Source organism: Polistes fuscatus, unplaced genomic scaffold (assembly GCF_010416935.1).
Source record: "Polistes fuscatus isolate 324 unplaced genomic scaffold, CU_Pfus_HIC Scaffold1, whole genome shotgun sequence".
Taxonomy (NCBI): Eukaryota; Metazoa; Arthropoda; class Insecta; order Hymenoptera; family Vespidae; genus Polistes; species Polistes fuscatus.
This window is the reverse complement of record NW_025112997.1, coordinates 12,589,923-12,603,731: the sequence shown is the minus strand read 5'-3', so window position 1 is coordinate 12,603,731 and position 13,809 is coordinate 12,589,923. Positions and strand designations below refer to the sequence as shown.

At 28.6% G+C, this 13,809-nt stretch overlaps 2 protein-coding genes across 2 annotated transcripts; one reads left to right on the top strand and one right to left on the bottom strand.

The window, feature by feature from the left end:
* Positions 1 to 320: 320 nt before the first annotated feature.
* Positions 321 to 3,449, top strand: LOC122517408 (lysoplasmalogenase-like protein TMEM86A). The gene is made up of 6 exons (XM_043635771.1): positions 321 to 866; positions 1,449 to 1,612; positions 1,764 to 1,957; positions 2,024 to 2,139; positions 2,755 to 2,865; positions 2,931 to 3,449. Exons 1-6 carry the CDS (start codon positions 846 to 848, stop codon positions 3,048 to 3,050), a joined length of 726 nt encoding a protein of 241 aa, XP_043491706.1. The 5' UTR covers positions 321 to 845; the 3' UTR covers positions 3,051 to 3,449.
* Positions 3,450 to 5,109: 1,660 nt separating this feature from the next.
* Positions 5,110 to 12,419, bottom strand: LOC122517433 (transient receptor potential protein). The gene is made up of 16 exons (XM_043635819.1): positions 11,819 to 12,419; positions 11,592 to 11,736; positions 11,400 to 11,495; positions 11,168 to 11,310; positions 10,557 to 10,758; positions 10,297 to 10,467; positions 9,640 to 9,874; positions 9,370 to 9,522; positions 9,067 to 9,212; positions 8,777 to 8,883; positions 8,411 to 8,668; positions 8,117 to 8,312; positions 7,853 to 8,017; positions 7,404 to 7,626; positions 6,493 to 6,930; positions 5,110 to 6,164 (listed from the first exon to the last, which is right to left on the bottom strand). Exons 1-16 carry the CDS (start codon positions 11,971 to 11,973, stop codon positions 5,581 to 5,583), a joined length of 3,417 nt encoding a protein of 1,138 aa, XP_043491754.1. The 5' UTR covers positions 11,974 to 12,419; the 3' UTR covers positions 5,110 to 5,580.
* Positions 12,420 to 13,809: the final 1,390 nt, after the last annotated feature.

Here is a 13,809-nt window from a genome sequence, read left to right as displayed (position 1 = left end):
AATACTATTAAAGATAATTATAGTATAGAAATAAATATGAAGAAACATTAATAGGTACTCTATTTCTTTCTTAATTATTTTTTTACAATATTTCGGTACTTTTCTGTTTCCGTTACATGTTAAAATAACATTAAAAGTAATTGCATAATTAAACAAAATAAATATTCCATTGTTATTTATATTTGTTTAAATTAGGTAAAATTCCTTTAGATAGAAATATTATCTTATACGTAACGTATGTCTTCAAGTAAAATGTGTCATCAACAAAAATAAAACTAATCTTTCATGAATTACAAATTTATAAGTATAAAAATTTACTGTAATTTGGTTTATATCGATATTTAGATAAGCATTAATCGCTTTTATGCATCCATCCAATAAACTTGGATCTTTTTATCGCGCGCAACATATGTTTAAGAAGAATGATGAGAACGAGACGGAGGAGAAGGGGAAAAAGAAAAAGAAGAGGAGGGGGAAATATTAAAAATATAGATAAGAAAAATGCAAAGTATTGACTTTGTATCATCCGCGGATTGACAATGAAATCTGCCGTAATGGAGTTGAATCAGTTTAATCTTAACAATATATTTGATCAAGGTGACGTTCCTAATGTTGTTAGTGTGGTCAAGAGAGATGAATGCCATTAGATAATATCGTCATGTTGGACAGTACTGGATACGATCAATTGATACCCTGTGTTCAACAGTGTTATTCGCATAGCGCGCTGGGAAGCTTCTTATGCGTTACTAGCAGACGACATATGCTTTGGATAACGTTGACACTTACAAATATTTGACAATCTTTCAATAAAAATCGTATATATATTGCTGATTGGTTCCTGCGAAATGTCATCACCAACACAAGTGGTTAGTAAAAATGTATTACAAAGATTTTTGTTTACGTTCCACCAATGTTTTTATCGCGCTATATTTGTATCAGACGCATAAACAAGTTCACTTCTGTCTTTTTTTCTTTTCCATTGTTGTTAATCGCTTTAACAAAAAGATATGCGTAGATATATCGATGAAGTGATTCGTTTTTGTTTATCGAATTCAAATTTAATATTAATATTTTAATATTCACATTAGAATCGATATTATTATACCAATAAATGTGAATTTATTTTTATTTTTAAAATATTAATAGAAGTTTGCTCTTTCTTTCTCTTTGTTCCTTTGTTTGTTATTTTCTTTGTCTCTATGTTACCACACTAGACACATATACTATGTGATTTAACATACTTTAGTATATCAATTTAATAAAATTAATCTTTTTTACTATACAGATTAAGTCTTTCGAATAATTCTAAATTTATTATTTAGAATTAGAAACGATTATACTATTTATAATTTACGAAGAATCTAATAATATGTTCTATAAATTGTTTTTTTTTTTTTTTAATTAGTAAATACAAATATTTTACGAGTATAGTAACTTTTATGTTACAGATTAAAAGTGTTGGCCCAAAATTAGTTCCATTTTTTAAAAGTGTATCTGTATATTTTGTGCTACTAGCACAGCAGCCATCTCTATTAACTGCATGTTTCAAATGTTTGCCAATAATAAGTCTTATCGTCTTTGTTTTGTTACATGGAATTAGTTTATCCAAAGAGTAAGTCCAATATCATCTCATTTTGCATTTATTTGTTACAAATTATATTAACAATTATACCTAATTGTAAATAATAAATGATTGCTTATTATATGATTATTTGTTCAAATAAATGTATTTATATAGATATATATGTTTTTATAATTTACAGGTATACCTTTTCTAGACGTATTTTAACTGGTTTAGTCTTCAGTTGCATAGGAGATGCTCTGCTAGTATGGCCAAATTGTTTTACTGCAGGAATGTGCATGTTTGCTATTGCTCAAATCATGTACATTTATGCATTTGGCTTTAAGCCGATAAATTTTCTACTTGGTGCTATAATGTACTCATTCTGTTCCTTAGGTAAAATATCATTTTGATATTTATGGTATCAGTACAACATGGAATAACGCCATTCCTATGTTTCAGTCATATATCTTTTAATGCCTGGTCTAAGTGGTATTCTAGTCATAGGTGTTCCAATTTATACATTGTTATTAACTACAATGGCATGGAGAGCTATCGCACGAGTACAATTTTTTGAGGTCAGTATAATCATTTTGTTAAAGTTCAAAAGTTTACTGTTTACAACTTATTTAAAAGTTATTTGTAAGTTTATTTTTTGTATAGAACGCTATTTTTTTTATTTCTTTAAATGACCAGTTATCTTTGTTATTTACATATGCCCATGTTTTATCTTATCTCATACATTTACGTAAATTACGAAATTGGAAATTTCATATAGTCTATTTCATCAAAACAAATTTGATTATAATTTATTATAATATATAGTTATTATCTAAACTAATATATTAATAATAATGGTTTCTTAATGTGTAAGTAATTTCGTCAACTATCTATTCATATTGCAATAAATCCAATAATCCATTATCTTATTACTTGTTATCAAGCGAAGAACTAGGGTCATTTCAATTGAATCAAAGGTACATGTATTAATAGAATTTATGTTCAAAGTGCCTTTTCTGTATTACTTGCAATCATAAAAGTAGACTTTTTATAATTTATAATTTTAAAATCTAAAAAGAAATCCAAATTTTTATAAACAAATCTTACAATTAATTAATTTATATTTTATTATCATAATACGTTAAAATTTGTATTTGTTAAAATATATATATGTGGGTATTTTTGTTTATTAGGAATTATGGACATGGACAAAACTATGCAGCTGTGTTGGCAGTATATGTTTTCTAATATCTGATACATTACTTGGATTCCATTATTTTCGTAGTCCATTACCTTACTCTCAGGTATATTTAAATATGTACTTAATTTGTATTAATTAAAGAATTCTACAATTATATTTTGTTTTCAGGTGTCTATCATGTTAACATATTATACAGCACAACTAGGAATAGCTTTAAGTGCAGTAGATTCAAAAAATAACTACAATACTGTTGATAGTACAAAGGCTGTTAGTAAAGTTAAAAAATAGAACAAAGTTATCTTTTATAATAATAAAGAAGAATAAAATTGGTATTTGAATTCTAGAAGAATAAAAGTATTGTTGTTTAAATTGATAGAGATAAAATATATCTTTCTTATCAGAGATATTACTTTATGTATGGTAAAATTTTTCTCTTTATAAATACTAACGATTTATCACTGCCACTAATATAGGCATGAATTTATCTTCTCACTTTAAACACATTTTAAATGTAATACTATACACACATATAATGAAAGATATATTTGGGAGAATATCATTATATTGGTAAATGTATTTGAAAATACTTTTATCCACTAAGTCAATGTAACTATTTAGCGCGTTTATTGTTATGCTGGCATGCACGTATATGTGTGCGTGTATAATTAAAATATTGTTGATATGAAACTGTTTGTTGTTCGTTCGTTGTAGTAATAATAACGAACATCTTTCTTAATATGTAATGCTATTCTCTATGAACTTAGTTTAATGATAGTAAATATTTTCTGATCCTTTTAAAAATTAGTATATAAATCTATGTGTTGTATGTTTTTATAAAAAACACATAAAAATGCTTATTATTTGATCATTAATATTTAACTTTAAGTTATCCTTTTTCATGACAAGATCTCTATAATCATGTATGTTTGCATACAATTTCTTCGGACCAATATCAATGGATGTAATACTTTCTAATATACACAGTCGGTTGCACTTACTTTTAATCTTTCCATGATCTTGAATAATTGATATGACTATGAAAATCAATATATCGCAATCCTAAATGTTATAAGCCTATGTATTTTAAAAAGAATTTTTTATCAAAACATCAGATATTTTTAATTCTATATGGCAAGAAAATTATGTAATTTTTGTGTAAAACATTTTTTTCTGCAGATATGTATAGTAATAATAATAGGATGAAAGAAGATAAATATATTCTAGATATGAAACTTCAATTATATAAAGTTGCAAATAGAGAAAAGAATTGAAGAATTAATCGCCAAATGATAAATTTGTAATTACGGTCTAGCAAATAACTGATTTGAGTCAAGTAATAAATATTCTTGAACATATATATACATATTGAATAGTATTTGGTGCGAATATTGTTTATAGTATGAAGAGTGATTCAATATTTATATGTATGTACATCTTATATACATCTATGTATGTAGTACTTCTGTATGTACTCTAGTTCGTAATAAGTATTTGTATATTCTCTGTGGTGTAATATATTTGTTGATATATCAATATGTATGATATAATGTAATAGATACTAATCATTTTGAATAGACAAAATGGGCAATATATTTTAATGATAATAAGGCAGAGATACTGCTAAAAGATTTCATACTGTACAAATCAATGTATTGTTGAAAAGCAAAATCGTCGAGATTGTAATATACATATATAATATACATATATATGTATATATGTCAACGTTAAATTGTAGAGTTCAGTAAAATCGTAAAAATCCTAGGTTTTACTCGAAATAACTAGACGTTTTTATTGTACTGTCTCTGAACTTTGAAAACCAATGTTTTATTAGCTGTACTGTTCTATCGGGTCTAATCTATGAATCAAATCTCAATTTCATACCTTAACTACCCGCCTCTTGTAAATTCATATATTATCTAGTTGAAGTATGTAATTCTGCCTACCTGCGTATTTTATCAGGTCAGTATAGTTATTTCAGGGTTTAGCTAGTCATTTCACAAAGTAACGTCAACATATATATGTGTATCTATCCGTATATATGTTACAAGAAATATATTACTGGGAGCATTTTATAGAATGCCCGAAACTTTTTCTCGAGCATTCTATAGAATGCCAAAAAAGTTTTGAATATATACAAATATATACAAGCTTGAAATAAATACATTACTTGTAACATATATATATATTATATAGTGATATAACACTGCATATTACAATATAATACGATGTTCATATCATTTACCTTTTCGTTCACTCTTCTATTTCCAACTGCCGTATAGTATGTAGTAGTAAGTAAAAAACTGGACAGAATATCCAATAAGGTAAAATAAATAAATCTTCGTGAAGGTTTCGTAAAAACTGTTAGTGTTAAAAACTAATACTATTACATACACAATATATTATACAATAAACACGATTTCAAAAAATTCATTACGATTAGAGAATTTACATAATTCTTAAACTTACAATATTTTTAAATGACAATAGTGTAATATAGATACTGAGAAGAGTAATTTAACATGAAGTTAAAGAGAATGAGAGAGAGAGAGAGAGAGAAAGAAAGGGGAATTGTAAACATTTGTGTCATTAGAATCATATTATGCATAACTGTACTTTCTCTTTTTTTTTTTTATCAAAACAATATAGATATTATGTATAACTCAAATATATTTAGACTGTGCTTGTTGTAAGATAACGATTCGTATGCGGTTAATGATATCATTGATAATTCAAAAGATTACATTAGTAATTATTTGAAAGTTACAGATATCGGTACATTAATGTTATCAAGTTCTTAGAAAATTCCTTAAGAAAATATTTAAATCCAGCCTCCCATAATTTGACCAGTCGCTTTAGATTTTCCACGTAACTTAGTTGTAGCAACTGGAACATTTTCGTCTTGTGACTTAGATGGCTTCGATGCTTCTTTAGCTGTTTCCTCTTTTTTCTTTTTCTTTTCTTCCTCCTCTTTCTTTTTCTTTTCTTCCTCCTCTTTCTTTTTCTTTTTTTCTTCCTCCTCTTTCTTCTTCGCATCATCGACATTTTGATCCTTGGCTGGCTCCTTCTGAGGTGTTTTATCTTTATCCGCATCAGTTTTATTAGACTTACTCGCTGAGGTCTGTGCCTCAGCCGATACTTTGCTGACATCATCCTCTCTCGGATCTTCAGGTATAGGCGTTGGTGCTCTAAATTCTGGCGTCTTTCCATCCGGTGATAATTTATCACCCACCTTATCGATACTTCCAGCGCTCATTGATTTTAATATTCCTTTTTTCAAAGATTCTGACAATATTAACTTTGGACGGTCACCCTCAGGACCTTTTTTTATCATACTTGACTTCTCAGAGGAAGTTGCACTCTTCCCTCCTGCTCCTTCTTTTTCTTCTCCTTCTCCTTCAGCTCCTGCTTAATTATTTTTTTTTATTATTAACTCGTAACAAAATTAGATGTACTAATAAGATGGTATTAAGTCGTTCTTAAAAAGTTTTTTCGGTATTTTTTTTTTTTTTAAGTAAATTTTAGATGTACAACATTGAATTTATATATAATTCATTCTGTTCCGTTGTCTCTCTCTATATTATATATGATTTAATAAAATAACAAAATAAATAATATTTTCTACATATAAAATTTACTAATGTGTAAGTAAGTGTAAGTAATGTGTTAATAACGACCTAATACACATATATATATTACATGAATAGATTGTGTATGTATATTATTGACTGACCTTCCGTATTTTCAACTTCATCGATATGCCTAACTCGTTTCAACATGAATTTGGCATAAGCGATTCTCGTAGTAGGCGTAACTTCGGATAGATTGGGATTGTACTCGACCAAACGATTAGGATCGAGGGATGCTAAATCGGAATTAGCATTGCCTCGCATATTTCTACGATAACTCCTTCTCGTTTGTCTAGCAAATGCCTCATTCGAACTACCAATCGGATCCCTAGCAAATGTGTTTTGTCGAACAACAGCATTCCAATCTTTCTTTTTACTACCACCGCTGCTTCTACGACCTATCGCTTTAGCAATTTGACTAAACACATCTTTCGGTTCCTTTTCATTTCCTTGTATAACTGCATTGACAATGCCTTCTACTATTCCAATCTGGAAATCCTTTTGCAAGCGACGTTCCATTACACGACCTTTTTTACCAGATACTAGAAACAAATATACATTAATTTATATGTATAGATAAAAGAATATATACAGAATGCATCCGAACAGGTGATACAACTGAGTGTAAGGTGGTGATTCTATTTGTAAAAGAAAATAAGAAACATTTTGTCGTTTTAAATAAGGTGAACAAGAATATACATATATACATCAACAAGGACATCACTTTGAAAAATGTCTTCTTGGATAATGTAAAATAACATGCTTGTAATATGCATTGTTAATAACGTTTTAAATATTAATAAATGTACAATAGAATTTTCAAATATGATTTTCTCCAAATTGGTGCATTAAACCAAAATAATGTTACTCGTTTTTTTCCTTCTTGACTTATTTTAACATGTTAAAATCATTTCAAACCTTGTAAAACACCTTGCATACGGATATATGCATAAATATATGCATAAATGTAAAGTCTAAAAAAATAATAAAGATTATTATATTAATTTCTACCAACATGCAGCATCCTGTTTATCAATAGTCGGCGTTCGCATTCCATTTTGTCGGAGAATGTCGATTAATTCATATCGTAATGTTGAGATATCTTGTCGAATTTCCATGACATCGTCCTCGGTGATACCAAAATCATCACGTTTTCTCTGTTCCGCTGTCACGTAACGACGAATAAGCAATCGCATTACCGTGTCGTGCCTAGCCATTGCCTTTTCTCGTGATTTTTTCTAACAACAAAAAAAACAAATACATAATTACATACAAACGCGATTTACTTTTCTTATATAATTAAAATTGAATAAAATAATACAATAACTTTTAATTAAAACATTATTATATTAATTTATCATTATTATCTTAAATCCGTTTCTAAAGTAATTAAAGCTTAATAAAATATAAGAATAACTTTTAATTAAAACATTATTGTAATAATGTTTATGAAAAGGAACTTACTATCAAGGATCGAGTGGGTCGCGAACCTTTACCACATTTGAGAATTTTATCAAAAGATTTACTCGTGGGAACCATATTAAACGGTGGCGGCACGGTGTCACCGTCTTCAAAGTAACTCATCCAAAGATGACTTCTTGCAAACTTCCATTCTGTATCAGCCCTTTCCTGAAGATAATAACAAAGTTCATTTAATTCAATGAAAAAATAAAATTCTTTATTTAATGATTGTAACTTTTTTTGCTTCTTATTATTTTATAACAATACCGAAATGATCTGATATGAGTTTGACATCATAGCGATTAACATGTTGAGTAATACTATAACGTTGATAACCGAATATGAACCAAACATAAGCAGAGCCCAAAATCTTGTAAAACTTTTTATTCCGGTTAGATCGAAGGATAGCAAATCTACCATACCAAAACTTGCCCAAAATAATGATTGTGAGGTTTCAAAAAGACTGAAAGAAAAAAAAAAGAAAACAAACAAATTGTAAATACGTTTACCGTAAATTATATTCGGTCTTATTTGAATGATCTATAAATATCATTGTTATACTTAGCAAATCTTCGCCATATCGAGCAAGCTTTTTCTTGATTATCAAAATCAGGTAATCCGTTAGGCATATGATAACATTTCATTTTTTCCAAATCAGCATAATACCACATTAACTGATTCATGCCACAACCAAAGGCGAATAGAACGAGAGTATAGATGAAAAAGAATTTAATAATATCTATTATCATTCTGCCTAAAGAAATTTGTAAAGGTCCGAGATGTGGATTTACGCTGAATATGTGAACGAGTTTTAAAAAACTGAAATATATTAGGGACGTTGAAGAATTATTTGAAGGAAAATTTATATAGAAAATATTAAAGAAATAATAATTTATTATGATAAAAAATCGATAAGAAAAAATTTACCTAAATATCATTCCAGCAGCAAAGGCTCCTTCCGAGAGAAGCATGGGATCGAAAGCATGCCATTTATCTCTTGGATACCAAGGATCCTCTCCACTCCAATATTCTCTCTATGTAAATTACACAAATATAAACCAAGTAATGGTGGTATTTAAAATTAAAAATAAAAAAAATGATTAATTCATTAATTATTTAACTGATAAATAAAAAAAATTAAATAATTAGATTAATAAAAAGGAAAATATTATTTATGAATATAAGGAACAATTATATGGATCATAATTAAAACGTACTTGTACTATAAACCAAGCAGTCATTCTCATACTTATCCATATAACGTAAAATGTATTTTGTATGAAGTCCACTATATTCCATAAATCTGATATATACTCGAGTAATCCATCCGACCATAATGATCTTATTTCCCCGACAACTAAGCCTACATTATTTATAAAAGAAATAATTAATATGTTTTTATATAATATTATCAAATGAATTCTTGTGTAAATCGTCTATCTTCGTCATAAGGATCGTCAATTTCTGTCGTTTTTTTTTCTTTTCTTTTTTTTTCATATCAAAATAAAATATTAATTTACTTATTACGTAGATAATAACGCCGGATTCAACGAAACCCGGAATGCAGCCTCGTTCTCGTCTTTTCCATCCTGCAAGTATTTCACGCATCCACGCATTGCCAAATAATTCGATAACCAAATATTCGATTCGTTGGGATGCCATTCCGAGTAACACTGCAAATCATTTTTAGATATTTTTTTTTCTTTTTCTCCATCTTCTCCCATCCCCCCTCCCACCGGCCATCCCTTTATAAAACGACATAAAAAGAAAATATCGAAGTGTTTACTTACTGAGAAAGAAAGCATAGGAGGAAGAGTGACAAATAAATTTGACAAACGGTTTTTTCATAAACAAACCCATTTGGGACGTAGGAGACATCATGTAAATTGAACTATAAACAGGAAACATAGCACCGAGTTTTCCGACCTCGATTAATTGACCGATCATACTTTTTCTACGGAAACCAGGTAGACCATCGTACCAAATGGCTGCTAATAATTGTTGCACATTTGGATGAGCTACGAACTGAAAATAAAATAAATTTCAAATTAATCTGAATAATAAAATTGTCTAAAACATTTTAGGATCTAACATTCGAAATTTAATATTTGAAATAGAAATTTTGAATGATTGTGCCTCTTACGATAGGCAATGCCTTCATGAATGCATGTATAAAACAAAATATAATATAAGGGAGTCACAAAAATCGTTTTATCGAACTGAAACATTAAAAATTTTATTTTTGACAAATATTTGGAATGGCAACATTATGTGAGTCCATGTTTTTTTTAACAATATAATGTAACTAGAAATTAATATTTCGAAATGTAGAACAAAATATTCTCACTCTCCATTAATAGACCAATGTTGATTTGTTTTTTATTGTTTATCTTTTTTTTAACAATCAATGAAGCAACTTTTAGGACACCCTTTTATACAACATTTACCTGTTTTTGTTTATATTTAATGGCAAGTTTTAGTCGATCTAAAGTTTGACGTTCTCCGGGTTCCCAATTATCTCCAGTCGGATTATAATTGAGCATAATTTCTAATTCATATGATGTACGTGCATGATCTAATAACGACGTTGCAAAAGTTTGCGTTTGCTCTCGCATTTCCTACATGGACATAATTTAAATATTTAATTAAAAAAAAAAAAAGAAAATAAAAAACATTAATATACAGAATAATTACTAATGAAATGTACATTATACTCAAATCGAAATTCTTGTTCCATTCGACTGAGACGACGTAATTCCCATGAAAGTTCGAATGCCGTTAAAAGTGGATCTCTCGAAGATAAAGCGATAAGGGACGGTGATGTTAAGGCTCTGTACGCGTTTATACGAGATTGGGAATGCCGAAGAGAATCTTGCTCACTCGAAGTTACACACTCGTCGCAACCACATCTAAAATCGTACAACGATAGTATTATAACAAACGTTAGATATTAAATCATTATACACGAGATATCAGATTTTTAATTGAATGTAATCGGAGTAATTGGACGTTTCATATTTAACGATTAAACTTCTAGATTACTGCGGACGCTTATAGGCGCTTAGAAATTTAGTGTTTGTGACACTGACAGTGCCTATAGTATTTATAATAAAAATTCGGTTAAAAATACAAAGAAAAATAAATAATATCGTTTTGACGTAGTGAAATTTAATATTTCGATTATTGAGATATGTTTTCACACAAAAATGCATGCTTAATCAAAATTTCACCGTCTCAAAGTTTGCCGTAGTCAAGGGGCTAATTTAAAGATACGGCAATATAAGGTTTTCTATTATTGATCGGTAGAAAATAAGTTACCTGGCATCATGAGGGGTTGGTAGAGTCGCTCCACGATCTAAAAGTATTTTCAAAATTTCATAATTATTTTTGTGTGCTGCCAATACTAAGGGAGTTATGTCAGGAGTGAAATTAGATGATGATCTATCTACGGCTTCCCAACTCTGAAATAAATATCAATTTTTTTGATTTATCTTTTAAATACAATATAGATAGATGTTATAAAATTGATTTAACGCGTTCTTGAACTTACATAAGGTTGGCCTGAAATATGAATTCTTTCTTCCCATTCTAACAAAATCTCCACGGCTTCCACGTATTCCTCTTTGATGGCGTGCAGAAGTGCATCCTGCAATAGTAATTAATATTAAATTAAAAAAAGATATTAACAAATATATTGAACTATTATTATTATTATTATTAATTTCTTATTTTTTCTTATCACCTTAACTTGTATTCCTAAATCCAATAACAATTTAATAAGCTCGATATTTTCATTTTCTATGGCTGCTATTAAAGCTGATCGATTTAATGGATCAACACAATTTATATTCAAGATTTCTGGATGATCTTTATTTTCTTCCAGCAATCTGTTTTAATATCAATTTTCGTTTTATTTATTTATTTTATTAAATTTTTTTATATAAACGTTAAATAGATTTTTGATTATACCTTTTGACGGTAGCACAATCACCTCTCTCCGCACTCAATAGAAAATGTTTTTCAACGGGTCCGAGAATATAATCAGCCGGTGGACTTAACGATTGTACCGAGGGTGCTCTTACTTCATTGCTAAGAAGATTCTGTTGTGATTCAGATGGATTCATAATTCACGTCTTGCAAGCTTTCCGTCGAAACATAACAGAATTCATTCGGATGATTTTTTGTCTTACGATTTTTTATTTTTTTTTTTTTTTTATGTTAAATCAGTAAAACCAACTATTGCCGAACTATCGTACAAGGATATATTTTTTATTATTTATGGTTTTTCTTTTTTCTTTTTTTTTTCTTCAGAAAAGATACAAAACAAATGTACCACGAAATTTTAAATCTATGTTTTTTACACTTAACTGTTGAACAATATTTTGTTATATATGGCGTTATATCTATTAACTTATAATGTTTTATATTCGATGATACACCTTGTCATACAAATTTTATAACTCCATGGGAACGTAATGGTAACATACAAGACAACACTTATGGACTGTACTGTTACAATAAAAGCACGTCGAGGCTTACCGAAACCTTATATCGTTCAGCAGGTGGGGATCTCGACAGCGGATTAAGTACATATATATAGAATACAAGAAAAACATTCTGATACTGATTTCTACCGTTCTACTGTATAACAATTTATGCATTGTTTTTAATCCCTGTTACATATATGTATAAAATTCAGTATATTTAGGTCGTAAAATTTATTTTTAGGATTAATAGAAAGTTGGATCAGAAAATAGGATCAAATGATTAATTTTATAGAAGGTCTTCATGTGAATTTAGTTTCAACGAAATTTCAACGTGGTACCATAATCAACTTATTAACTTTTTATTCTTGCAATTAATGTTATTTCTTGTCGAAAAGAATTTTCTAATATTTTCGATTATTTTATTTGACACAATTTTGTAAGATTTGCATTTATTTAAGTTTTCATTGATAAAAATTTTTAAACGGCACTTGACTTTTTTGCCAAATCCAAATTTTCACTCTTTTTCGGTTTCTTCTTCTTCGTTTCAAACACTTGAAAGTTCGGCGGACAACTATCCTTCTTTGGTATCTTTTTAATTATCTATAAAAGTATTTTATTTTTAACGTAACAATATATTTTATCATTTTTAATTAATTGTTAATAATATTCCGGTAATTATAGCAGTTGATTTAATGCAAATTAAAACGTATGAAACCATTTGATTTGATTATAATAATATAAAGTAAATCTCATATAAAGTGAATTATTCCAATTGTTTGGATTTAATTCATTGAATTCATTATTATCCCAGCACATAATAATAGAAATTATTTATCAAAACGTATAAAAATTACCATTCTTTGCAATAATTTTTTCTTGCTTGTTTTTGGAACGACTGCTTTATCCCAGCTTTTCTTATCTCTCCACCAAATTCTTTGATACTCGTTCGACAATAGCAGCTCGATGCACGGTCGTCTTTCTCTAAAAAATATAACAGGTTAAGATATATATATACATTTTGGGTGTGGTTTCGAAATCGAGATCATCGAGATGAATTTGCATAATCATTCGGATGTTGTGTCACACTTTGCTCTTGCCCAACGCAAGTATAAAAAATTATACACAAGTATCCATGCATACTTTTAGTTTCGCGCATCGAAACCAAACGAAAAAATATAGAATAATTCAAAGTCACGATATCTACACGCCAAAAAAATTTATAAATATACATTTGCATATATATATATAGCCATATACTTTTCATAGGACGGTATAAAAGTCTTTTTTGTAGCATAATCCGAGGAGATGATTTTATCTTGAATTTTGCAAGATTGAGAAGGTGTCCAAGATTTTATTTTGGCTTCTGTACCGATAGTAACCATGATACTTATTCGTTTTTATTAACTTTGTTATCCGAAAAAACGTTTAAATATTTTTAATTGGGAATACACCCCTAACCCACCCCTTAAAATG

What these genes read in the sequence shown, in the direction of transcription:
- LOC122517408 (XM_043635771.1), top strand. Translation starts at nt 846, where the DNA reads ATGTCATCACCAACACAAGTG. An exon ending in GGAATTAGTTTATCCAAAGA is followed by an intron (nt 1,613 to 1,763) that starts GTAAGTCCAATA and finishes TATAATTTACAG; the next exon opens with GTATACCTTTTCTAGACGTA. An exon ending in GTACTCATTCTGTTCCTTAG is followed by an intron (nt 1,958 to 2,023) that starts GTAAAATATCAT and finishes CCTATGTTTCAG; the next exon opens with TCATATATCTTTTAATGCCT.
- LOC122517433 (XM_043635819.1), bottom strand. Translation starts at nt 11,973, where the DNA reads ATGAATCCATCTGAATCACAACAGAATCTTCTTAGCAATGAAGTAAGA. An exon ending in ATATTTCAGGCCAACCTTAT is followed by an intron (nt 11,311 to 11,399) that starts GTAAGTTCAAGA and finishes TATTTATTTCAG; the next exon opens with AGTTGGGAAGCCGTAGATAG. An exon ending in ACTCATATCAGATCATTTCG is followed by an intron (nt 8,018 to 8,116) that starts GTATTGTTATAA and finishes TATTATCTTCAG; the next exon opens with GAAAGGGCTGATACAGAATG.